This window comes from Panicum hallii, chromosome 5 (assembly GCF_002211085.1).
Source record: "Panicum hallii strain FIL2 chromosome 5, PHallii_v3.1, whole genome shotgun sequence".
Lineage (NCBI taxonomy): Eukaryota > Viridiplantae > Streptophyta > Magnoliopsida > Poales > Poaceae > Panicum > Panicum hallii.
In genome coordinates, this window is record NC_038046.1 from 50,913,333 (window position 1) to 50,938,894 (window position 25,562).

A 25,562-nucleotide genomic window follows, 5' to 3' on the forward strand; every position below is an offset into this window, starting at 1 on the left:
CCAACTTCAATTTCTTTTTTTGAATAACTAAATGCAACTTCAGCTACACATTCCAGCTGAAAATAACCATCGAAGCATCGGAGATACATTTCGTTCCTTTGCCCTACCATATTGTAACTGTACTTGTATTCTTACCAAAAAATAGTTGTCAAAATTACACCTTGAAAACCATAAGGCCAAACATACACCTCATGCACGCACACAAACACAAGTCATATAGAAATCGAGTTTGACATTAGAAGAATTGCAGTGTGTTTGCAAGGTCACCTCTCCGCATATGTTTCTTTTTCTAAATAAGCTTCAGCACGCCATTTTTTTTCATTTTTGCACCCAAAAAACAGTTTCGACTCCATATAGTTTTATAGTATTCTTTAAATGCATGGTTACATATTTTGACTAATCTGAAACGGGAACATATAGTTACCCTTTTCGTTTACTATGAACACTGATCAGTCTATATTTAGAATATATCGTTGACTCGAGCACTCCCCATCCATCACATTCCATATGACCAAACATCCGGTATTTTTCCAAGAAATCTCCAGCCAACCCCTCCAGAGCTGTCCTTATCTTTCCAGCGTACATATGCTAAGGGTGTGTTCGTTTCCTACCCTCTAAAGTTTAGCCCCGTCACATCAAACGAGAATCTTGCTATTTAGAAGTATTAAATAAAATCTGTTTATAAAACTTTTTGCACAGATGGGTGCTAATTCGCGAGACAAATTTAATGAGCCTAATTAATCCATAATTTGTCACAGTGATGCTACAGTAATCATCCGCTAATCATGGACTAATACACATTAGATTCATCTCGCGAATTAGCTCTGGGGTTCTGCAATTAGTTTTGTAATTAGATTTTATTTAATACTTCTAAATGACAAGATTCTTTTTGATGTAACAGATCTAAACTTTAGACTAAAAAAACGAACACGCCCTAAATTACCAAGTGCTGCCGACAAATTAAATCTAGGCTTGCGTGCTGCTGAGCATGTCAGGTCACAACGCCTGACCTAGCAGGCTCCAAACTCCAAAGTGCAGGTCGCGCGCAGAGACGAGATCTCTCTGCCACTACGTAACACCAGTCCACTACCACACTGCCAGCAGAAATCGTCAGCGCGCCGGCGTTGAAGAAGTGTGCGGCATTTTCTCTCTCCCGGCCGGTCGATCTGCTTTCCATGGCGGATCCGACCGAACCCACATGGCCCGACGGCCGGCGGCCGCTGCCGGCGACGATGGGCTAAGCTAGATCTGGATCGATCCACCTCGCACCCGGCTGATCGATCAACGGCGCAACAGTGACTGCTAGTGGATGCCAGTGCGCATTGAAGCTGCGTCCAAGCACGCGGCACGTACGTGGCTGTGATCTCGCCCACTTCTGGTGCTCGGTGCATGTGCATGGCCGCGCGCGACCACCTTTTCGCGCCAAAAAAAAAACTTTCACCACCAGCTATAGCTACCTACCTACTTAAGTGGCTAGCTAGGACAGCTAGAGCTTTTGCATGCAGCAGCGTGCCTGTCGTTCCTCCATCCTGCTACCGGCAATTCCTAAGCAACACATAATGTGCTCGTTTGACCTCCGCTGATGTGACCCCCTGTTCACTAATCCCACTTGCTTAGCTTCGTTAATCCTGCGTCATCTACTCAGCTGGCTACTATATATATAAAGGCCAATCCATCTGTCAAGACCAGACTACGGCTACCTGCTTGCATTCCTCCCTCTCTCTCTCTCTCTCTCTCTCTCTCTCTCTCTCTCCAAGGAGGAAGGGAGATAGAGAGAAGCTAATACAGAATCAAGAAGGAAAGCTTCAATAATTCAGAGCTGTTCACTAACTGCGGGTCTGCGGCGTGCATGGCCATGGCGACCGCGACGGCGAGGAAGGTGTCGGTCCCGGCCGTCCTGCTGGTGCTGTCCGTGCTCTCCTGCCTGCTCCTCGTCCACGGTTCGTACGGCTTGCTCGAGCTCTTCGGCCCGCCGGACCTCTCGCCGGAGGCCACGCTGCTGATCTTTGCCCTGTGTTTCCTCCTCCTCCTCCTTGCAGCGGCGGCAGGCAACCGGAGGGCTCTGCTGCCGAGGGAGGCGGCCGGCGACGTCCTGCCCACGACGGCGGAGGAGGCCGCGGTGGGAGGGGAGGAGCCGCACCACCAGCTCGCCGACGACGAGGAGATGGCGGCGGCGAGGCGGGCGGGGCTCCTGCAGACGGAGGACTACCCGGGGTCCGGCGCCAACAGCCGCCACGATCCGCGGAACCCGCACTGAGACTCGCGCCGGGCGGCCATGCCTCGCTCCATCTAGTAGTGTACCACGCATATTCAATCATCCATAATTTTGCATAGATAAATCTGTGGTAATATAATAAGTACACACATAAAAAAACATGATATAAATTTAATTCATCTCATGAACAAAAGCAATAAGCTATATAGCATGCAAATGCACTTGCATCTCGTTTGCTCGTGCTAGTAGTCGACCGGTGATCAACCCTAGCATGTTGCATGTGTCATCAGTGTACCTCCAATTCGAGTGAACAATAATGAATAAACCAAAATTACAAAGTTGTCTTAATTTATTTTCGCATCTCTGTTCAGACCAAGCCGTCAATCTGGAGTATGAAATTCAGCACATGCTCCTATTTCGCTGTCACAGGCTCCTAAAAGCAATTTCTCATACGATGGGCTAGCTCTGAAAATCTGGAGGGGCTTGCTCCTTATGTGGGCTGAATTAGACGCCTCGCATGGGCTGCAGATGCAAAAACGAGAGACCGTCCTGGACCGGGCTGCTAAGCGGCCTTTGTATCTCCCTGAAAAAACGGGCTTTTTATCTTTTCTTTTTCGAAGCAAGGGGTTTTTTTATCTTAGAATTCGACCTGTTCCTTCGAAAGAATTCAACGTGGCAACTAGATGACCGGAAAATTCGGCATACTCCACGCGCCCTATCATTTCAACATAATAGAAAGCAAAATTTACACAAGTCAATAAAAGATAGGAATAGTTTGTTCAGACGAGAGATGCATATCATAGGAAAAATCTATCACGAAATTACAGTATATGCTACCAAAAATCATCATCAGTAATACTTCTATTCATTAGGAGTCTTATTCGGCATCTCAATCATCAAACACTCCAACAAACTATCTATCAACAAACACCTGTTTCTGAATACATGATAGGTATATACCCGGACAGCAAGTACCGGGTGACCGAGTCTCCCTTGAGGTCCATAACACTAGCGTGCCACGATTAGCATGGTCTTCTGACCGTCGACCATTCGGCCGATGTTGCTGTTGGCCATTGCCGTCACCGCCACCCACCACGGCCTTGACGGCGCCCACGAGAAGTAGAGCAACAGGACAATGGGTGCTGCTAGCTCGAGCGGTGATGGATGGCACGACTACCTCTTCCTCAGCATGGCGCCCTCCGTTGCCCACGGCGAATCCGAGTAACGGTAAAAATTCGAGTAATGGGAAAGAGTGGAAAGAGCGCAACCAAATTCGAGTAATGGGAAAGAGTGAAAAGAGAGCAACCAAGCGAGAGAGGAACAGAGAAGAAGGTGAGGAACAGGAAGAGATAAGGTGGGACCTATCACGTGCTCCCCTGACATAGCTAGTAGCTGCAGCCCGGTCCTTCCGGGGATTTCTATTCTCAACGCGCGCGACCACCTGCTATACTATTTATACTATTTATCCCACCACTGCTGCATGCATAGCATATGTAATATAGGAATAGCTAGTGTTTAAAAAATAAATATTATTGAAAACAAATAAAATATTCAACGAAAAATATTCCGATTGTATTCCATAAAAATAGAAGTTGGTCTGAAAATAAAAAATATTCCAGAACAATATATAATATTTCAGAAAAAATATTTTGGAACAAATAAAAATATTTTAGAAAAAAATATCATCTAAATATAGACAAGTATGATCTAGTTTTGAAGATTTGGACGTAAGAAGCGTAATGGTGCAATCCACATTTAATTTGGATAACTAGTTTGTACGAAGTAGAGTATTTTTTTAATTGGATTTATGCATTGCACAGAAATCACGGCAAATCCCTCACAGTGCCCCTCAATCTCCCTCGCCATGACGCTAACGCACTGATCGATACGCGTCCATTTTAGCATATGGGATGCGGGGATAAGAGCAAAAGGCAGTAACTTTTAATCAAGCTGATGACTTGATGAGCCACAAGTACAGTACTTCAAATCTTGAAATACTATACTCGGATCATGAATACCATTATTTTCTCAGCACATCCTGAGACAAAAATAGTGAACAACAAGATCGACATACCTGGAATCTTTTTATACATCATCGTATCGGGTTGTATAAGCTTAACGCTTATTTCCAGGGTATCCATTGTGCGACGTAACCATGTATGTTTTTTTTTGGCAAAGATCATGTATATTGTTGGTATTGTTGGTGATAGTGAGTGCAAGGACAAGTGGTTTTTTTCGTTCCCACACAAAGATTCAACCATACTATGAAAAGGAGAGCTTGTGCTATTAACACCACTCTAGTTTATCCTGAATGAGTCAGGAAAATTAATTTTCCCAAATAATCAAGGTCTTATACTTAGAGTTGGGACTGTCAAAATTGATCCTTATTTCTAAAATCAAATCCTAATATTTCGAATTAAAGTTTATCAGATCCAACATTTTCGTTGATAAAAGAAGGAAAAATAAGAAAGTGGGAGCAACAACTAGCAAAGGGAAATGAAGGAGAAATTGTCTGATACCCTGTCCTTTGGTAATCTTGCATGTTCTTCAAGACAAAAGATATATAATCCATAATTTGTGGTCTATTTAGATCATATTTGTTTCAGCTTTGCAATTGCTAAGTTGTAACTGCACAACACAGTATTCGGCAAACAGCCACATTCCAACATCGATTATAAACTCTATATTATCCACCAATACGTGGTTCAACATTTTTTTCAAAATTACGTTTTACTAGTACAAAACAAACGTACTCTTACAGCTAATAAATAAAAGCAAGTTATAAAGATACGCGTTAATCCCATAATACCTTCTCACAGAAATATCATAATGAGATCCTATAATTTTAAGAAATGGCATGTAGCCTAGTGGTTATAAATAGCCCCAATAGAAGCTTAGATCATGGATTCGACTCCATGTGAAAGCGAATTTTCTAAAATTTAACGGCGTTGTGCTTTTAAAACTTTCCAATCAATTTTATCTTACCTAATTCTATGTGCTTGACCACGAAATCTTGCCTGGTTCTGGCCAGGCAGTGGGCGTGGGACTTGAAAAAAGAAGCAATTCTTTCTATTGCTTTTAGAAATGGTAGCTGACGTTCCCGTTAATGGTGCCTTTGGTGGCTGTGTCAATTTCGAAGTTTGGTTCAGTTTTCGAAGATGCTTGTAAGGTTAGGGTTTGCGTACCCGTATTTGTAGAGGTGAGTGTGCGTGTTTGATGTGAATGTCTGAGTTGTACTATGTAATTAAAAAAATTCCATTAATTTTGGAACTGTGAAATAGTTTGGCAAATACGCAATATACGAATAGGTATGGACCTCCTGTATTCTACCGACGGGATACTGTACACACACAAAACACACTCGCCTCCGGCACCAGGACTGCTCGTCCCCGTTCCCTGATAGGCGGAGGCGGCCTGGCCTGAAGAACACCCCAGACTCGAGCGAGCCACCGCCGATCCGCTGCTCCTGACCAACCTCCGTGCGCCGCGCAGCCATGAGGCTCCTCCTCGTTGCCGCCGTCCTCCTCTGGGCCTCCGCGGCGTCGGCGTCGAAGCCCCCCCTCGACACCCTCGGCATCCCCCCGCAAGGTTCGCCCGGATCTGTCCACGCCTGCACTGCCGCCTTCTCCCTCTCTTTCTCTAGTGCCTTCCCTAGATATGGCTCTTGATTCGGCGTCCTTGGTGGTTGCAGATGAGGCGTACTACAGGGGTGGCGTGATCAAGTGCAGGGATGGATCGGGCAAGTTCTCCAGGGACCAGCTCAACGACGACTTCTGCGACTGCCCCGACGGCACCGACGAGCCCGGTACTGCCTCAGCCTTCTTGCCTCCTCGAAAGATGCTTCGTTTCTGGGTGTGATTTCCCTGGGCTTGCTCTGTTAGCCTTCGTGGTTTCATAGCTTCTGCGGTTAGTTTGAATTTAGGGAGTTTGGGATCTGTGCAGTTGAAGTTGCTAGTTGCGATCTTGTTGGAGCTGCGGGGGCGCAACTAATCAGTTGAATTATGTTTCTCTTCCATGTAGGGACATCCGCGTGCCCTGAAGGGAAGTTCTACTGCAAGAATGCAGGCCACACTCCAATCACGATCTTCTCGTCACGAGTGAATGACGGCATTTGTGGTAAGTGGACTGTAATTGCTGGTATTTCTCGTTTGATTGGTTACTTGTTTTGTTAAATAATGATGCACTGACAAGGCTAGAAACCGTGATAGTTTTGGAGCTCAATGTATGCTGCGGCGCTTTCGTGCGGTCTTAGTAGGCTACTCTAATTCTCCATATTTCTTCCTTCCTGCCTCCTAGATTGCTGTGATGGGAGCGACGAATATGATAGCAATGTCACCTGTAAGAACACTTGCTGGGAGGCTGGCAAGGCGGCAAGAGATAAATTGAAGAAGAAAATCACTACGTACAAAAGCGGTGTTGTTATTCGGAAACAGGAAGTCGAAAGGGCAAAAGAGGCTTTTGCTAAAGACGAATTGGAGTTAGCAAAATTGAAGGGTGAAGAGAAATTACTCCAAGGACTTGTCAATAATCTCAAAGGTGTGGTCTTTGTATTCTTGATCTTGAGCCATTTGTCAATGAGTGAGATGTCAAAGAAATGCTAGCATTTTATGGAATAGTTTTAATGATGAACTAAGGCTTTCCATCTATGCAGAGCAAAAGAAATTAATAGAGAAGGCAGAGGAAGAAGAGCGTCTAAGAAAAGAGAAGGAAGAAAAGCGAATAAAAGAAGAAGCTGAAAAGAAAGCCACTGTTGAAAAGGAAGCACAGGATGCTTCTCGGGAAGTAGATTCTAAGGAAACTGCCCCCCCTGTGCAAGAAGATGAAAGCAAGGTTGGCATTTTGTTCTATGTTTTTGTTGCCTTCCTTGATTACACTTACCTCAGTTTGAACATCAATCCCTTCTCTGTGACATTAAATATCTAAAATTGACCTTAAGTTGGGTGTTAGCATGATGAGCATGTAATGTGAATTTAGTATTGTGCTTATTATGCATGGGAAAGTAGGTTGTTTGGATGACTATGGATTTAATTATCAAATCATTAACATTGCTAATGAAGAAACCCTCCTTGCAAGTTTCATATAATTCTCTGATCATTCAGCATTCCATCAAAACAATAAACCTTTAAGTGTCATCTAATTCTGAAGCTACCCATATGCCCTGGACACTGGTGTTTCCGCAATTGTTATTTATTGAGTATATTGTGGACTCACAGTTCACAAGGATGCTCCATTACTGTGAAACATAGAGTGGCCATTGTAGAACATATGCAGTAACCTGTAATCCTCTGCAGGTGTTTGCTAGGAAGCTTGTATAGTTAAACTGTTCAACTGCAATATATTACTTTGTTTTATCTGTTGAACATAGGTCGGTGAACAACATGATGGGCATGCCACGGACCATGATAATCATGTGCCAGAAAGCAGGATATCTGTTGAGCAGGTATATTCTGATCTTCGGTATTACAAAATCAAGAGTCTACTGTTAGTGTGTCTTGTGAAAAATTGACCAATATATATGTTGGTCTTATTTTCAGCATGGTTCTGAAAGCCAAGATGACAGTGGAACTGTAGTTGAATCGCCACCGAAGGAGTCTACACCTACTTTAGAGAAGGTTTATATGTTAACCGCTTGCAGATAGCTCATGTTATTTCCCTTTTTAAATCAATGTATCATGCTCTATAAGAGAAGTGATAGGTATCGTTTTGCTGGTCTTCTCCCCACTAGGAGTTAAACCTGTATAAAAACCAGTTTACGACCAATCTTATAACTCTATAATAGTATTAATGCGGTTCTTTATTTATTTTCAACTTTTTGCCGGTTTAGTTCTATGCTCTCATCTGTCAGATTCTTTTGATTCTGAGAGCCAGCAACTGCACAGATTAGTTGGTTATTGTGGATTGAATTCTAATTCCTGTAATTGTTCATGTGCGTTCTTCTAATGATATTTAGTTCATTGCAATTAACTTACTTAGTGGCAAGTTGCTTTAACCAGTCTAAGTTTAAAACGACCTTTGGCTATTCTTTGTAGTGATTAGTTCTAGGAAAATTGACTGAAGATATATCTGTTCAACGCTTTTAATTTTCACATCATCCTTCTTCAGTGGTCATGGGTAGCAAAAACTTTGGGATATTATCTATATTACTTATACTAGCAAAGCAAGGTACAAATTACAACATAGTAACAAAAAGGTACACGGTAGGATACGCTTGGGCAATAGGTTAAATTATTGTATTGTGAATTCATCGTGATATATTGTGCTGATAAATTTCAGGAAACTAGCTCTGACAATCCTGAGGGTTTATCAAGGGAGGAGTTAGGTCGTTTGGTGGCTTCTCGCTGGACTGGAGAAAGTGTAAATGAGGTTAGTAAGGATGATAAGAAGGGGCATGAAGATGTACATGAAATACCAGAACCAGCAGAAGAAGGACCTGAAGATGAATTAGAAATACCAGAACCTGCTGAAGAAAGTTACGCTGGTTATCATTCAGAAGTTGAGGACGACAGGCATAAATATGATGATGAAGAGTTTGATCATGAATCAGAAGATGAATATGCTGATGATCATGATGAGCATGTTGGATCTTATAAATCTGATGATGACCAGAAAGGTGGTCACCATTCAGGTAGGGTAATACAACCCCACTATTATTCTTGTTCCATTAATGTCATTTTTTAATACTTATTTGTTGTTTCAGATTTAACTGCATCAGGACATTCCTCTTGGATGGACAAAATTCAGCAGACTGTACAAAATGTTCTCCAAAAGTTCAACTTTTTCAAAACCCCTGTGGATTTATCAGGTAAATTGTATGAATGTGTTTCTAATTGGCCGATCCTTAATGGATCATGAGGGGGTGCTATAATACTTGCATATCTATTTTTTTAGAGGCTTCTCGTGTTCGCAAGGAGTATGATGATGCCAGCTCAAAGCTTTCAAAAATCCAGTCCAAGATATCCACGCTAACTGAGAAGCTAAAGCACGACTTTGGTGAGTGTCATTTGAACTTTGCTCACTATGTGATTGGGTGCTCCTGCCAGTTGTATATTATAATGTAGCTACAATGGATTTCTGTAATTCTCTTACACCAAATGTTGCTTCTGATTGTCAAGAGTGCATCCCTTAGCAAATGCACTTTATTGTCATGTTCTTGCATAGACTGATGATTGTTTGAACTTCGGGTATAAAAGCTGCCATCAAAAGACATAAAAAAACTCAGAAGATTTTGCAATGAAGTACCTCCAAGATAAAAATAAAGATCATGCTACAAAGTTTCTGTTGGGTATCTTTTTGGTCTACGAGCTGAGAGTGCTTGAGTTACAGAATTCACCTTTGCAATACCAGAAACCTCCAGTGCATCTTTACCTTTGAACTTAAAGTTCTGCAGAACAATATTTTTTTTACAGTACTGTTAATAGCTTTTCCAGATGTGCTTTATCTTGTTTATTAGTGTAATGATATGAAATACCTTAAGCACATCTTTACCTTTGCACTTTAACAGAATATTTTTGTCTGTACTGCAAATTAGTAGATGTTCTAGATTTGCTTCATCTTGTCTATTAGACTACATGATGCATTGCCTCTGTAAAATGTGTAGAGTACAAATGTCTATGGAATTGAAATTTATTGAAACAACATATTCTTGTTAGGTAAGGACAAGGAGTTCTATTCCTTTTATGATCAGTGCTTTGAGAGCAAGGAGGGAAAGTATGTATACTCATCCAATCTCTCTTGTCCCCTGTCTTGTTTTTCATTTTTTTTATCATTTGGTTCTCATTTGCGAACTGCATCTCTATGGATAGATATACTTACAAGGTCTGTGCATACAAGAAAGCAACACAAGCTGAAGGACACAGTTCCACAAACCTGGGGTATGTTTATATTTCTTTGCTGTATTCTTATTCTTATTATCTTTCCATTTGTAAGTTAAACTCCGTCGTGTAGCTCTTTGTTGTATTCCTTCTGATAACGAATGAACCTAGTTTTTATGGTCCCATGGAAACACACTCTCATAATTACAAACTCTCAGCTTTTCAACCAAATTAAATTTGCATATTAGTAGGGCATCCTTCTAAATATATACTATGCTTTCAAATCAAGGGTAACAGTGTTATTGTTTAAGAAAATGCACTGCATGGATCACCTAATTATGTTTTGGAAGGTAAAAGTCACTATTTAGATGCGACAGAATTACTTGGCCGACCTTTTTCTTTTAACACATCTTTATGCCATGAATTGAATTTTTCTGCCATCAGGCGTTGGGACAAATTTGAAGAATCATACCGAGTAATGCAGTTTTCAAACGGGGACAGATGCTGGAATGGTCCAGACCGAAGCCTGAAAGTATGTATCTCATATGCATTCCCTTTCTGTTTGCAGGTCGTAAATTCTAACTCTTTTTATTATTTACTTGTGCAGGTTAGGCTTAGATGTGGGCTGAGTAATGAGCTTAATGATGTTGATGAGCCTAGCCGATGCGAGTATGTGAATTTGTACTGATTCAGTTTCCATCCTTCCTTCAAATTCATACTACACCATCTTATACACCTATTACCTTTGCAGATATGTGGCTGTATTGTCAACTCCTGCACTTTGCATTGAGGAGAAGCTGAAGGTTATCTCATTTCTTTCACAAATACCTTAATGTCCCTTTTTGTGAAGAGATTCGGTCCTTATACAGTTGTTAACTTGACAGGAGCTGCAAAACAAACTTGACGCCATGTCTTCGAAACAGCCCGGGCATGACGAGCTCTAAACTATCCTGGTATGATGCAAGGAACAATAAAGAACATGTCACCCCAGGAAGCATAACTCTCACAACCAAAGAATGGAAGTCAATGAGGTATATGAAGAGCGAAGTTCCAAGCTGGAGAAACGGTAATGTAGCGTTCAGACCACCACCGAGGCAATGTTAGGTCGCTTAGAACCCTATTTTTAGCTGAATTCGTAGGATGTTGCAATTTTCCAGCCTCGTCCTGACTTTTGTTTGGTAGAGGCGACTGCAACCGAGCTTTAATTTGTGGTTTAACATTGCTCTATCTTAGGGAAAGATGCTGTGACTCGTGTTGTGTCTCCAGCTTCATTGCCAACCGGACATCGGAATTTCTTAGAACTTGTTACACATTTGGTGAAAACCAGTTAGAAACAGTACATCTGGAAACATCATAATCTGAAGCCCCAGCTTGTTACGCAATCCTTTGTTCTGCGCGGTCATTTGAAAATCGAGGGAATTTGCCTGGTTACCCATCGTTGAAACCCTATTTTGCCGAAGCACAATCTAGCGCAATCCAGTGCGTCAATGGCTTGGGACCAGGTCTCACCTGCCATTAATACCGTAGATTAAATGGCATTCCGGCGATCGGGGATTCGGGATCTTTTGAATTGAAACTTTATTTGATATTTGTGTTTTGAATCCCTAGATGCACCATCCAAGCGTGCTTGTACCTGCGATTTGAATTGCTGCAGGATCTGGTCATCGTAATTCGTACGGTAGCACGGAGACAGCCCGGGTTCTGGAATGGAGCGCGGTCGTCACTCGTCGGCCGGTTTGAAATTCTCCATGGAAACACGGGTCCCGTCAGAGTCAAAACACAGGGGGCGAGGAGGATTGGGATGTGTTGTTTTATGGGGTCTAAAGTTTAGAGGGGTCACATCAAAGTTAAGAGGGGTCACATCAAAGAGAATCTTATCATTTATTTAGAAGTATTAAATAAAGTCTAATTATAAAACTAATTGCAGAATCCCAGTGCTAATTCGCGAGACGAACTAATGAGCTATATTAGTCCATGATTAGCGGATGATTACTGTAACATCACTGTGGCAAATTATGGATTAATTATGCTTATTAAATTTGTCTCGCGAATTAGCACCCAGCTGTGCAAAAAGTTTTATAAACATATTTTATTTAACACTTCTAAATAGCAAAAAGTTTTTTGATGTGATAGATCTAAAATTTAAAGGTAGGAAACAAACGGGCCCTTTTGCTTCGGCAGATGCCAAGGAGATTCAGGTACGGGCAGCCACCTTCTCGAACGAAAACCAAGGGACCGGACGAGGGGATGCTGTGGGTGCACCCCCCGACAGCATGGTCGTAACGTGGCAACAAAGAGACAAGGACACCGTGGGAGACAAGTTGGCCAGATCATCGGGTCCATTCTGGGTGCACACCTTGTTTGGAAACAAAGATCCATCTTCTTCTGAAACAAAAAAAAAAGGAAACGTAGCTTCGCTTCCCGTTTCAAACTATATATATATATATAAAGTCGGCTTCGCCTGGTTTGTTGAAATCGAATAGGAGCATTAGACTATATCGAACCATAATCGATGGATTGGCAACTCACAAAACGGTACGAGTAGTTTTATAGCCATAAATTCAAGCTTATGAGTTGTGACATGGTTATTTTTCAACCTCGAGTAACCTCTTCAAATGACCGTTCGTTTCCTCTCTTCTTATTTCTCTCGTAGTTCTTCTCCTTCGCATGTGTGAAAAATACCCATTTTTTTATGATATATAGTGAGTGCTACAATGGTCCTGCATGCTTGAAACTCGGAATATCCATGCCTAAAACGTGAATAATATTTGAGCATCCGATGGAAAATTGAAAAGTTGTGTACTATTTTTTTTCTTTTTGAAAGAATCCAAAAATTGAATCCTGTCGCGTCGGCGAGAGTTGATGCATCCGGTGGGGACGCACGGAACAATGCCCCACCGCCCCTCTGGTTTTGACCGCAGAGGGGACTGGCAGAGACCACGCGGCCACGCCCATTGGTCGGGTCCCCTCCCCTCCCCCGGGCCCCACCTATTATTTATTCCGCAAGAAATCCTTCTAGGAGCCTCACCGCGCCCCCATTCTTGGAGAGCAAGAACAACGCAGCCCAAAAGCGAGAGAAGGGGGGCTGACTGGTGGAGGAGCGAAGCAGCCCGTTCCCACACCACACACGCCGCACCTTCGCTTCCATCTCTCCTCGCGCGGATCTAGCGATGGCGGCGGGCGGCGAGCCGGCTTGGGGGGAGGCACCCGCGGGGCGGCGCCGGCCCAAGACCAAGATCGTCTGCACGCTCGGCCCGGCCTCGCGCTCCGTCGAGATGATCTCGCGCCTGCTGCGCGCCGGCATGTGCGTCGCGCGCTTCAACTTCTCCCACGGCTCCCACGAGTACCACCAGGAGACGCTCGACAACCTCCGCGCCGCCATGGAGCAAACCGGGATCCTCTGCGCCGTCATGCTCGACACCAAGGTCCGTCCCCCCGCCCCGCTCCCTTCCTTCTCGATCTCCCCGCGGCCTCCTCGCGCCTCGTGTTCTACAGCCAACCGTTCGCGATCTGTGATTTTCGGCGCTGCTTCCCTGCTTTGACGTGCCGCCTGGTCCATTTAGGTCTGTACTGGCTGCCTTCAGCATCTTACGGCTTTCGGGGTTTCCCGTTTGAGTGGTTAGGGTTACTTCCTGCACTGTTTTAGCCCCCCTGTTCCAACTTTTGAGAGATCTTGACCTTAGATGTGCTCTCTGGCTCCTAATTTCGGCGCCGCCGTTCTTGCACGCTTCTGTGTACTGTTGCTCGTTCGTGATTCCTGTGGCCGAAACCCCGACCATTCCTGTTGGCCGAACCCAAATTGCCTTCGTCTGCTTGTGTTTGCGTAGTCTGCTAGGACTCGCTTTTAGTTACTACAGGTTAATTCCGGCCTGTACCATTTAAGCTGCCAACTGTGGCCGACCAATTGAAATCTCTGAAGATCTCTGCATTGATGTCCACCGTCCGGCATTTAGCTCGCCTTACATGTGAATTTTGCATTTGGATGGAGCCACTCGTTGTACTGACCACCACCAGTATCGGCATTGGTTGGTTTGGTGCTGTCGATTTCCTTGTGTGGTTGGCTGTGGTCCTCACCGCACAGCCACTTGTCCTGGCTATGTCTCAGCCTTAACTGAATTTGTTCTGTTCTGGTCTGTTTTTGACTTGGGGTGCTAACGTATTAAGTCTGACAGCATTGTATAACTGTCAAAAGTGCTGATGAAATATGAGAAATTGTAGTACTATTGTTTTGAGGGCTTTCGATCATTTAATTCGGATGATGGAAGAAAAATGCAGATAGTGAATCATGGTGACTAATTGAGCAAATGAATGATGCTAGGGCTGGGGGGAAATCAGAATTATTACATCTACAGTTTGTCATTTAGGAAGTGATACTTGTATAATAATTGTTTATCATCTTTTATCTGCAAGATAGAAATATGCTTGTAAAATCAATTTGGGCTTTGTGGTATAGAATCTTTATAATTATGAAGCACGGAAGGGTGGTTTTGGACTAGTTGGTGAGGAACTCAAATTGAACTTCCTATAGGATAAGACCTTATTTAATCGAGATATCAGTGGGTGATTAACATAGATAACCTGTTCCTGTCTTTTTTTTATCATTTATTAAGTGCTTTTGAGCTCGCTGAAGGCGAGTTGGCATCTTTGATATTGTTCGGCTCACCTTACACTGTCTAAACTTGCAACCTATCAATAAGTCAACAAATACATCTCAATCTTGCTTGCATACTTGATCCCCTAATCTATTGTGAACAAATGAGCATCACCATCAAGCTGCAATGGGTTTATGTCAGCAATTGATCATGGTCAGATTTAGGGTTGGGGCAGCCACCCATATTCACAAACACAATCAGTGCCGAACAGTGCTCAATCTTGTCAGCTATTATTTAGCTCCCTTTGTGTTTATGTTACCTTGACAGAATTTATTCTGTTTCTTTGTCCCCTTGAGGGCAGATGGTCTCAGTTAGTAGTCTAGTTTCCTGCATGAAAAGCGCCCTAGATCCAACTTGCAAACCCTGAGGCCTTATTTTGTAGTTGTCATTCAGGCAGTGAAAAACATGATAAATACAGCCTATCAGTTGAATTCCTCCTGTAATTCCCCCTTTGACCACTGTAGGGAGCTGTCAACTAGTGGGACTCTTTGCTCGATACACATCTAGGTATTGGGCATACTGTGTGTGTTTATTCAACCCTGATATCTAACCGCACATCTGCAGCTCGTCTGATAGTTTGGATGGGATAAAATTGTTTAGCTAACAGTATTTTAATTCCATACATATTACCTCATATGACCAGCCAAACCGTCCCTACTTGCATTCCCTTATCCTGCCTCAACCAAATGGGCTTTTATTCCATGGACTTATTCTAACAACCAATCCAATAAACCCTCTTAGCTAGCCAGTAGCTTTGAACCCAAAATTTACACTCTTGCCATTACAGATCTGACATGGTACAGCTTACTGAACTTAGAAAAAGATTAGCAGCAATTAATTTTTAAAATATTTGTGATTGGTTTATGAAAGTTGATCCAGTAATAATAATTTTCAGAAGCACCATTTGTGGATAACATTGACGTAGGTGTAGTCTAATTACCCTCTGTTGCTACTCCATTTCTCTGTTGGATCAATGTTTTTGCTATTCTTAAAGTAAAGGCTATGATCAAACTTGAGCATTGACCAATACTATGCATGTGTAGTAAAGGTTTGTTGTCATACCAAAATGTGCCTAATTTGTACATGGTTTGTGCTGCTTTGGTAGAGCATATCACTGATTTCATTTGGTTTGTTTGTATCAGCTGTTATATGCCTCAGTTTCAAATCTACTTTAATTTAGACATGTACTGAAAAATAGAAGGCATCAGGATATGCCATCCTTGTACTTTGTTGTAGAAAATTGCAGTATGCATGGCTGGCTGGGTTGAAGTATAGTGATAGGGTGACACTGTTTGAGGTCTTCTTTTCTTTCTTAATTGGAACACACATCTTCAGTTCAGCTTTCCTGTGAGTTGTGAGCACATTCTACTATGATATCCAATAGTTAATTTTCCATGCATGGACATCTTGGCATAAACAGCTTGCTAGTCTGTAAAAGGAAACATAATTGTGACTTATATTGCACGAGCTGTATGGCTTATGAATTATCTCTGGGTTCACTTGTTCTTTTTTTCTGTTGCGCAATTGTACCATATAGTGTGTGTATACCAGTCATATCTTCATGGCATCTACTGATATATATTTCAGGGTCCAGAGATCCGAACTGGATTTTTGAAAGATGGGAAGCCTGTCCAATTGAAGAAGGGTCAAGAGATCACAATTTCCACAGATTATAGCATTAAGGGTGATGAGAAAATGATATCGATGAGCTACAAGAAGCTCGCAGTGGATCTGAAACCAGGCAGTGTCATATTGTGTGCTGATGGTACCATCACTCTTACTGTGCTTCACTGTGATAAAGAGCAAGGCTTGGTTCGCTGCCGTTGTGAGAACACTTCTATGCTTGGTGAGAGGAAGAATGTTAATCTTCCAGGAGTTATTGTTGATCTCCCAACACTCACTGACAAGGACAAGGAGGACATCCTTAAGTGGGGTGTCCCAAACAAGATTGACATGATTGCCTTGTCATTTGTTCGCAAGGGTTCAGATCTTGTGGAGGTTAGAAAGGTACTCGGCGAGCATGCCAAGTCCATAATGCTGATGTCAAAGGTATGGATATGGCATTCTCTTCTGAGTTTCGAGTTAATAGGTTTCTGAATTCAAGGTTATAATTAATCTGAACGTGCAGGTTGAGAATCAAGAGGGAGTAGCTAACTTCGATGATATCCTGGCAAACTCTGATGCGTTTATGGTGGCAAGAGGTGATTTAGGGATGGAAATTCCTATAGAGAAGATTTTCTTCGCGCAGAAGGTGATGATTTTCAAGTGCAACATTCAGGGCAAGCCTGTTGTTACTGCCACTCAGATGTTGGAATCTATGATCAAGTCTCCTCGCCCTACTCGAGCTGAAGCAACTGATGTTGCAAATGCAGTGCTTGATGGCACCGACTGTGTCATGCTTAGCGGTGAGACAGCTGCTGGGGCATATCCGGAGCTGGCTGTGCAGACTATGGCCAAGATCTGCTTGCAAGCAGAGTCTTGTGTTGACTATGGTGCTGTTTTTAAATCAATCATGGCCTCAGCTCCAATTCCAATGAGCCCATTGGAGAGCCTTGCATCATCAGCTGTCCGCACAGCAAACTCTGCCAAGGCAGCGCTTATCTTGGTCCTGACCAGGGGAGGAACAACTGCTAGGCTTGTGGCCAAGTATAGGCCATCCATGCCCATAATATCTGTTGTGGTTCCAGAGCTGAAGACCGACTCCTTCGACTGGACCTGCAGCGATGAGGGGCCAGCAAGGCAGAGCCTCATTGTGAGGGGTGTGATCCCAATGCTGAGTGCAGCCACTGCCAAGGCCTTCGACAGCGAAGCCACTGAAGAAGCTCTCGGTTTTGCCATCGAGAACGCAAAGGCTATGGGGATATGCAACACCGGCGAGTCCGTTGTGGCCCTGCACCGGATCGGGACTGCATCCGTCATCAAGCTCTTGACTGTGAACTAGGGGGGGTGGAACGCCATTTTGCCTGGGGGTGATTTTTGTGAAGCTGCTTACGCATACCAGCATATCCACAGTTTTTGTTGCCAAAGATAGTGACTTTGGGTTTTGGTACCTTGGGTGTTACGAGGTTGTGACAATTTATCATTTACTAGAGGTTAGGCATTTGAACATTCACCAACCCATATAGCTACTTATCTGCAGCTGTGCTGCTACTGCTACTATATTATTGAAACTTCATGATTGTTTCACATGCTTGCTGATTATTTTTTGTTTGTTGGCCAGAAATCTGCTTGTTCATGCGTTCGAACAGATGATCAAATATCGATTGGTCTTCAGTAAAAAACAATTACCTGTAGACTATAGCTATCTGGATTAGAGTGCTGTTCAACTAACGGGCCTTTGAGCCGTTGACAGCTCCGTCAATCTGTGAAGCTGAATACTGGCATAATCAAACAGATGTTGTGTGATGTGGCATGTTAACTTTTTCTTATATGTATAATAAAGATAATTTTGATTACGATGCCGCTCATCAAACTGCCAGAAACCCAAGATAAGCGCTCTGCAGAAACCATATCTGTTCTTTTGACGACCATGAGAACTGTATCACAGTGAATATTACATGAGCGAAACTAACACGCTGAAAAAAAAGGCTCCCAATTTCCATGGCACCAACCCGGCATGCTTCCTCCCTATGTACATGGGCACCGATGGGCTCGACCGGCACCAGCAGCCATCATCGTCATTGCTCAATCCTCCCAATGCTGCGAGCTGCTGCTGCTGCCGCCGGACGGCGAGAACACGCTGTTGAGCCACTGTATGGTCGCCGGCAGCCGCCTGCTGTTCTCTTCGGCTTCCGCAACGGCGGCGCTGATGCGCTCTGGCTCGGCATTGCCAGCAGAGCCTGCCCCGCCATCCCCGCCGCCATTGTCGTTGCCTTCGTGATCAGCATCGACGCTGACATAGCCACCGCCGTTGGGGCCGCTGCCGCATGAGCTCTTGTTGTCGTCGTCGGCCGGCAGCTGGAACCGGCAGACGGGGCAGGAGCTGTGCATCTCGAGCCACGGCACGATGCAGTTGGCGTGGAACCTGTGCCTGCAGGGCATCTCCCTGGCGCGCTCGCCGGGCGCGTAGTCCTCCAGGCAGACCGGGCAGCTGGCCGCGTCGTCGCCGTCGCCGCCGGCGATCTCCACGGTTGGCATCGCCTCGACGGCCTCCTTCTTGGCCGGCGGCGTGCCTTGGCGGCCGGCGTCACCCTCGGTCAGCTGCTGCACCAGGGCGTCGAGGCCGGTGCCGAGGAAGTAGTCGCCCAGCGCCATGCCATGCTCGCCGCCGCCGCCAGCGGCGCCGATGAAGAGGCTCCGGCCGAAAGGGGTCAGCTGATCGCCCTCGATGGCGACGCCCGCGGCCGCCTCCAGGCGCTGCAGCTGGCGCTCCCGGAGCTCGTGCAGCAGGCGCAGGAACGCGGTGACGCGGCGCCGGCGCCGCGTGAAGTCGTGCTCGTCCCAGTCGTGGAGGAAGCCACCGGGCTCCTGCTGGCGCCGGCTGCGGCGGCGGCGGACGGAGCTGTCGACCGTGCTCAGGATGGCGTGCGCCCAGATGGAGCTCGGCCGGTCCGCGCCGGGGTACACCTCGGTCAACGCGCCGCCGCCTTCGCCGCCGTCGGCCGCGGCCGCGCTGCGGGCGGTCTCCATCTCCTCGAGGAAGCCGCTGTGGCAGTGCGGGCACTTCATCTCCGGCTCGCCCTCCGCGGGCCTCACCGCCACGGCGCACATGTGGCACCAGTACCTCCCGGCGCCCTCCTGCTCCGCCATTGCTGCTGAGCTCCTCGCGCTTTCCCCGCCAATGCAGCTACCCTAGTTGTTCGGGGGAAGATTCAGCTGCGACGAATCAACCGGGAAGGAAAGATCAGAGCCTTGACGCTACGCTACAATCAATCGCGAATGGTTCTAATCAGTGATTGGGGAAACAAATTTTCGAGCTTCGGCGGGCCAATGTCTCCTGCTGAATGCAGGAATGGACCATTTCTTGATGGGCTACAATCACAGATCGAATCATTTGCATGCTCTTATGATGGACAGATCAGATGCGGGCTTCTTCGAAAGCTCGCAAAATCAAAAGACAAGGACACGCGCTCTTCCTTAAGTATCATCTACGCGAGAGCAAGGTCAAATCATCAGGGAACTAACACGCGATTCAATCAGGAAAACATGAACAGGGCAAACAGGATGCAACAATCTCATTGAATCCCCCGAGATGTGGATCAAACAAGGTGAACAAGAAGAAACAAGCTCAAGAAAATGGACATCGTATCATGTAGCAAGTTTCATCAAGAAGGAAAAAACAAATCTCAATCATCCTTTCTGCAAGATGAGCATAGGTGGCACAGCAGGCACCACACCTATCTGACGCTCATACCAGCAGCACGAACGGATCCAGGAGATGTACAGATTGGAGCAAAGAGAGGGGGGGAAGCGTGAAACGAAGCAAGCAAGAGGCAGGCAATCAATCAATCACCTTGGGCGCAGCAGGGCAGGGCCGGGCGGGGGTCAGGGCATGTGGGGGGAGGAGGTGGGGGAAGAGCAGCAAGGCCAGAGGGGCCGGCCTCTCCTGCCTCTGCTTTATATTACCAGCGGCAGCAGCATCCTCCTCCTCCTCCTCGCATCGATCACCACCTCGAGCTCCTCCTCCTCATATAATACGACGGGGGGAACACATGCTCAGGGCAGCGATTAGGAGGGGCCTCCTGCCGTGCCCGCCTGTTCAATTATTGCGCTGGCCTTCTAATTTTAAGCTCTCCCCCGCACCTGACCCTCGCTGTTCTTGTCATAAAAAAAACTGTTTTTTTTTTCCTTCGGCTTCGGCTAAAAGTTCAGTGGTGGTGGCATTTCGCTTTCCGGCCAGCCCAGAAATAGGGAAGGATTCTGAAAAGGGCGAGAAATATATGTATTAAAAACAAAACTGAAAAAAGTTGGGCTTGCTTCCTCGCTGATCATCACTGCATGTGCCCGTGATGCCGTGGAGTGGTGGTGGGTGCCACATCAGCTGAATATTTTAAGGATATCTTTTTTTTTTGTTCCATCTACCTGTATGTGTGTGAGAGAGAAAGAGATTCTGATGTCAGCTCTTACTTTGGCTGCACCGACTGTGTTGCCATCGTGATGTCACCCTGTACTTTAGCATGGTTAGCCGCCTTGCTGTCGTGCGCCGGCAAAACAGTGGAGTTCCTTTCGAACATACTCCGTAGGTGATACCGGGCAGGCAGATATTACCAAACCTAGTACATCCAAGGCCGTCTCGTACTCTCGTTTGGAATTCCAACTCCATTCGGACAAGAATTGACGGGAAGACAGACCGAGAAGGAAAAAAAAAGGTGATGTGCAAAGGATTTAGTACCTTGATAGTCCACGTATATCCTCCCACCATGTTAGGAAAGAGGTAGTCGAAATAATGTTTTAACGATTCTAGAGAAATTAAGCTGGATTTTTCACCTTTAGATTCACCTTGAGTTTGGCGCGGAGTTCGTCTAAACCCATTTTATTCGTATTGCTTCATAGCTAAATGTTAACATCATTACCAAATCCAGTGAACCATCGAATCATACATTCGAGAACACAGATGCTCTCGTGACCTGCTGGCCAGGAGAGCTCGCTCTCTGCCAGGAGACCCATGGTCGAGCCTTGCTTCTTCTTAATTCAAAACGGGGAGGCTGTCTACCTCCTCCCGTCAAGCTTTTCATGGCGCTCGAACAGTTTTCTGCTACTGATCGTCACAAAAACCACACCGGTTGGGGGCCGTTGAGCCGTTGGACGTGTGCCGGTCGGTGTGTGTGACCGTGAGAGGAAGTACGGCTTTTCTATCTGTTCTCTTTTAGGGAAAAAGGCCCTGGTGGGCTGGACCAGGCTTATGCCAACGATCTCTCTCTGCGGGCTCAACAAGCAACCAGGCCCGCCACCTGACCAAAGCAGAGAGCACGATGACTCACGAGTGACCTTGGTCACGTCACGACTGACGAGCGGAAACACTCACGCTCGACCCGCGCGTGCCTGACCGACGGACACAGATGGCGGCGGCTCCGGCGACCGCACCGGCTCGCGCCCTCGTGTCCTCCTCCTCTTCCTCGAGCCGCGGCGTCAACTTCTTCAGTGGGACGTCCCGCCCCAACCTTGTCGCCGCCGCGGCCTCGGCTTCGGCCCCGGGATGGCGGCGCAGGGACCCGGCGGTCTCCGTGGCGGCCGGCTCCGCTCAGTCTGCGCTAGGAGCTCTAGCCGTCGACCCCAAGGTTTGCAATTCTTTTTCGCGTTTTATGTTACTTTTTTTTTTGCCTGGGGGCGAAATCAGTTGGGGACTGGGGGCGGACTGTAAGTATCGACGCTGCAACCGATGCAAGCCACTTTATGCATTTGTGATTTATCTGAATAATTTGTTAGAACCTGAAGCGCATATTTATAGTCCTGAACTCCTGATCTATCCTACTTTATGCATTTCCTCATCATTTGTAAATTGGTAATGTTGGAGATTTGGTAAGTTGCTATGGTAGTTGTGTACTACATAACACATTAAGAATGATGCAATTATCATTGCTGATTGCTCTTCCACCTAGTAAAGTGCTTCTGTTCCGTGGCAGGTGCTGTTTCACAAGTGAGGCTTTTGCAGTGCTGCAGATTTAAATTTCCACAAGTTTAGAGGAACTAAGAACAATCAGGACATTGGATCCTCCATTTTGTGCTTATATTTAAACCAAGATGCATTTTTTCCCACAGAATATTATCTTAAAATGCATTTTCTACTACATTAATGCTGGTGGAGTGTATGTAAATTTGTAATTGGTTTGGGCAATCATATCTCGTGCTTGCTTGGCGAATTTAGGGTTTTTCTGTCTTTCCTTAACATGCAGACATGTTCCTCTAACCTTTTGAATATCAATATCTTTCTGCTGTAGACTCTGGTAGTAGGTAATACAGCTAATTCAGTTTTTGCACTAGCACTGCTGATTTTGCACCATACAGCTGTGAATGGAAAGAGAATATCTGTTTCTTATTCTAAGATAGAGTTTAAACTGTCATTAATGCCTAACATAGGTTTATTATTGTGCTTGTCAAAAAATCAGGTTGACAAATTACTAGACAGTGTGAAGTGGGACAGCAAAGGGTTGGCTGTTGCTATTGCACAAAATGTGGATACTGGAGCCATTCTTATGCAGGGGTTTGCCAACAAAGAAGCCCTTGCCAAAACTATATCAACCAAGAAAGCTACATTCTTTAGCCGCTCACGGTCTTCCTTGTGGACAAAAGGGGAGACATCCATGAACTTCATCAATGTGCATGACATTTTCCTTGACTGTGACCACGATTCTGTAAGCATATCCTGCATCATGCATAAATACTTTCGCTTTGACTCCTGCGGGTACTAAATGCGTTAATGTTTTCTTTCTCGTGAAACTTAGATAATATACCTTGGAAAGCCTGATGGACCTACCTGCCACACAGGAGCAGAAACCTGTTATTATACTTCAGTTTATGATGCTCTACAAGGTTCGAAGGTACCCATTATTAAGTTATCCTTTCCTGCAATACACTTGTACTTGTGATTATAATTAAAATGTGATCTACCTTCTCAGCCCAACGAAAGTAGGCAGGTCACAACAACCCTGTACTCACTTGAAGATACGATTAGTAGACGGCAGGAGGAGGCGACTGAAGGAAGTGGCAAGCCATCATGGACGAAAAAATTACTGCTTGATAACCAGCTGCTTTGCTCAAAAATACGGTCAGTAATTCTGAGTTTTTGGTACTGCGTTATAAAAGGTGTCGATAAAATTAATGGTATGACAACAAATAGAAAAGCATGGAGCCTTTTCTCTCCCGGTTTACTAAGTTGTGCATTTTTAAAATAGACCAATGTGTTTGTTGATATCCTTATTATCTTGTGCTATATCTGTCATCTTTGCCATGTCCATGTATGGTTTTTTACGGGATATCAGTTTGTTCCTATGTATTCTTGCTGTCAATTTATTTGATAGTTCACAGTTTTTTTAACATATGGTTTTTGATTGTCACAGTGAGCATGTGTGCTCAGGTCAACGTCAATTTTAACTGTTCATATTTTCTGAGGTGCAGTCGAACCAGTGGTTTTGGTCATAATATTTTTATATTACGAAATGGTAACATTATGGAAGTAATTTTAATAAAATAATAGGCCCTTCTCAGTTGAGCTGAATCTAAACATTCAAAACTGTTTTGTGCATCAAGGATCACAAAGGTTCCACAGGGCACTTCCGCCAGCTTTAAACGTTTGTGGCACGATGGAATAATCCACTAGAGAAGTCTCTTCCTGATTATCATATTATGTTGCACGTTTTTGTTTTCTCGGATTTCGACTTTCTGCATTTATTCTATGCTGAACGAGTCCGATATTCAAATTGTATTACATCTTGCCTTGATTTCATTAGATATTGAATTAGCTTGATACCTCAGTTGTGTTTATTTATGATTCTATAGTACTGTATTTGATTGAAGAATTGATGGATTGACTTGGCGCAACAGAATTAATTGGCATAGGAGACCAAAATAGATAAAATGTATGCAGTTGACTGTTTTGTGAATAAACGTGTATATATTATGAATAGTGCCGCCATCAGCATATTCCTAGTTTTAAACGTAAACAAGTATTTCTGGAGCTACATCATACAGTGTGTGTGGTCCATATGATAGTAACTGTTTAGTATAGGGCAACTTAGTGATTTGTAAATAAAAAGAATTGTGTTTATATTCATTTTTAGCTTGACTGTTTTGTCCTTCGCTATCTAACAATATGAATTCTTGGATTCATTTTTAGCTACTCCTTTCAACAATTTCATATGGTAGAATGCACATGGAGAATAAAACGTACCATGACAGAGCTAGTCAGAACATATTAGCTTCCCAATCCGATACTTCGTATGTTAAAATGGTCCTAGTGTCTGATTCTTCTCTTTATCCTTCTTTGAAAACTTTTGATGCTATTATCTGAAGTTTTTTTTCTTATATAACTTAAATATGGCATCATAAATCAGCAGTGGCAGGTGCTATGCAAGATATAACTCATAGCATAGTTACAGTGTTCATTCTTTTGCCTCAACTAACAAGACACCCTGTGTGGCAGAAGAAAAAAAGAACTCTTAGCATAGTTATAGGCCTCATTCATTTACCTCTATGTCAGGATTTCTTTGTTAATTGTTTTATCTTTTTGCATATTTTCCAGTGAAGAAGCAGATGAACTGATTCAAACACTGCTGGAGAACGAGGACCAATCTCGCACGGCTTTGGAGATGGCTGATCTGCTGTACCATGCAATGGTGCTGCTCAGAGTCAAGGATGTGAAGATGGAAGAAGTCCTTGAGGTCCTGAGGAAGAGATTTTCGCAATCTGGTATCGAAGAGAAGGCCAGTCGCAATAAATCTTAGTGTGCTTAGATAATGGCAGATGACTCCTCCAATTCCCTATTGTATTCCAGCACTGGTTCGGAGTGTGAACTATGGAATAATTTTGTGTTTGATGAACAGTAGCGGAAATGGTCCCCCCCCCCCGAGAAGACTGAATTTGTGGGTACTGTTTTGATCTTGAAGACAGCTGAGGTCCCCAATAAAGTTGTCTCATATAGACATGCAATTATGCACCTTTTTTTGGGTATCTGGAATGCATTCTTTATCCTAGAAATGCCTGGTTATTAATAAACACAAAATTTGCTACTCCCTTTGTTCCAAATTATTAGTTATTTTGACTTTCCTAGATGCATAGATTTTATTATACATCTAGACATAATATATATTTAGATACGTAATAAAATCTATGCATCTAGAAAAATCAAAACTACTAATAATTTGAGACGAATCAAAACTACTAGTAATTTGAGATGGGTGGATTATGACTGAACCAGTGCATAATCGAGCACAAAGTTGAGGAGGCAGT

The 25,562-nt window shown here is 44.4% G+C and overlaps 4 protein-coding genes across 5 annotated transcripts; 3 read left to right on the top strand and 1 right to left on the bottom strand.

Moving 5' to 3' along the window:
- Positions 1–1,703: 1,703 nt before the first annotated feature.
- Positions 1,704–2,563, top strand: LOC112894781. The gene is made up of 2 exons (XM_025962589.1): positions 1,704–1,940; positions 2,040–2,563. The coding sequence occupies exons 1-2, from the start codon at positions 1,850–1,852 to the stop codon at positions 2,255–2,257; spliced, it is 309 nt and encodes a 102-aa protein (XP_025818374.1). The 5' UTR covers positions 1,704–1,849; the 3' UTR covers positions 2,258–2,563.
- A 2,997-nt stretch (positions 2,564–5,560) lies between these two features.
- LOC112894221 (glucosidase 2 subunit beta) lies at positions 5,561–11,408 on the top strand. Of its 2 annotated transcripts, XR_003228972.1 has the most exons (17): positions 5,561–5,803; positions 5,907–6,020; positions 6,236–6,331; positions 6,512–6,751; positions 6,867–7,045; positions 7,581–7,655; positions 7,750–7,827; positions 8,489–8,840; positions 8,913–9,017; positions 9,104–9,205; positions 9,865–9,922; positions 10,018–10,086; positions 10,471–10,558; positions 10,634–10,695; positions 10,778–10,829; positions 10,911–11,092; positions 11,260–11,408. XR_003228972.1 is itself a non-coding variant. In XM_025961858.1 (16 exons), the coding sequence occupies exons 1-16, from the start codon at positions 5,710–5,712 to the stop codon at positions 10,968–10,970; spliced, it is 1,824 nt and encodes a 607-aa protein (XP_025817643.1). In that variant the 5' UTR covers positions 5,561–5,709; the 3' UTR covers positions 10,971–11,408. The 2 variants fall into 2 exon arrangements, 1 of the variants encoding a protein (XP_025817643.1); XM_025961858.1 differs by having other exon boundaries at positions 10,911–11,408.
- A 1,632-nt stretch (positions 11,409–13,040) lies between these two features.
- Positions 13,041–25,155, top strand: LOC112892733. The gene is made up of 11 exons (XM_025959855.1): positions 13,041–13,451; positions 16,266–16,727; positions 16,807–17,617; positions 18,715–19,121; positions 19,213–19,460; positions 21,200–21,285; positions 21,630–21,895; positions 22,724–22,969; positions 23,060–23,155; positions 23,234–23,382; positions 24,856–25,155. The coding sequence occupies exons 1-11, from the start codon at positions 13,197–13,199 to the stop codon at positions 25,055–25,057; spliced, it is 3,228 nt and encodes a 1,075-aa protein (XP_025815640.1). The 5' UTR covers positions 13,041–13,196; the 3' UTR covers positions 25,058–25,155.
- LOC112891553 (E3 ubiquitin-protein ligase SIRP1-like) lies at positions 18,175–20,423 on the bottom strand. Its single transcript, XM_025958444.1, has 2 exons — positions 20,131–20,423; positions 18,175–19,493 (listed from the first exon to the last, which is right to left on the bottom strand). The coding sequence occupies exon 2, from the start codon at positions 19,425–19,427 to the stop codon at positions 18,363–18,365; it is 1,065 nt and encodes a 354-aa protein (XP_025814229.1). The 5' UTR covers positions 19,428–19,493; positions 20,131–20,423; the 3' UTR covers positions 18,175–18,362.
- Positions 25,156–25,562: the final 407 nt, after the last annotated feature.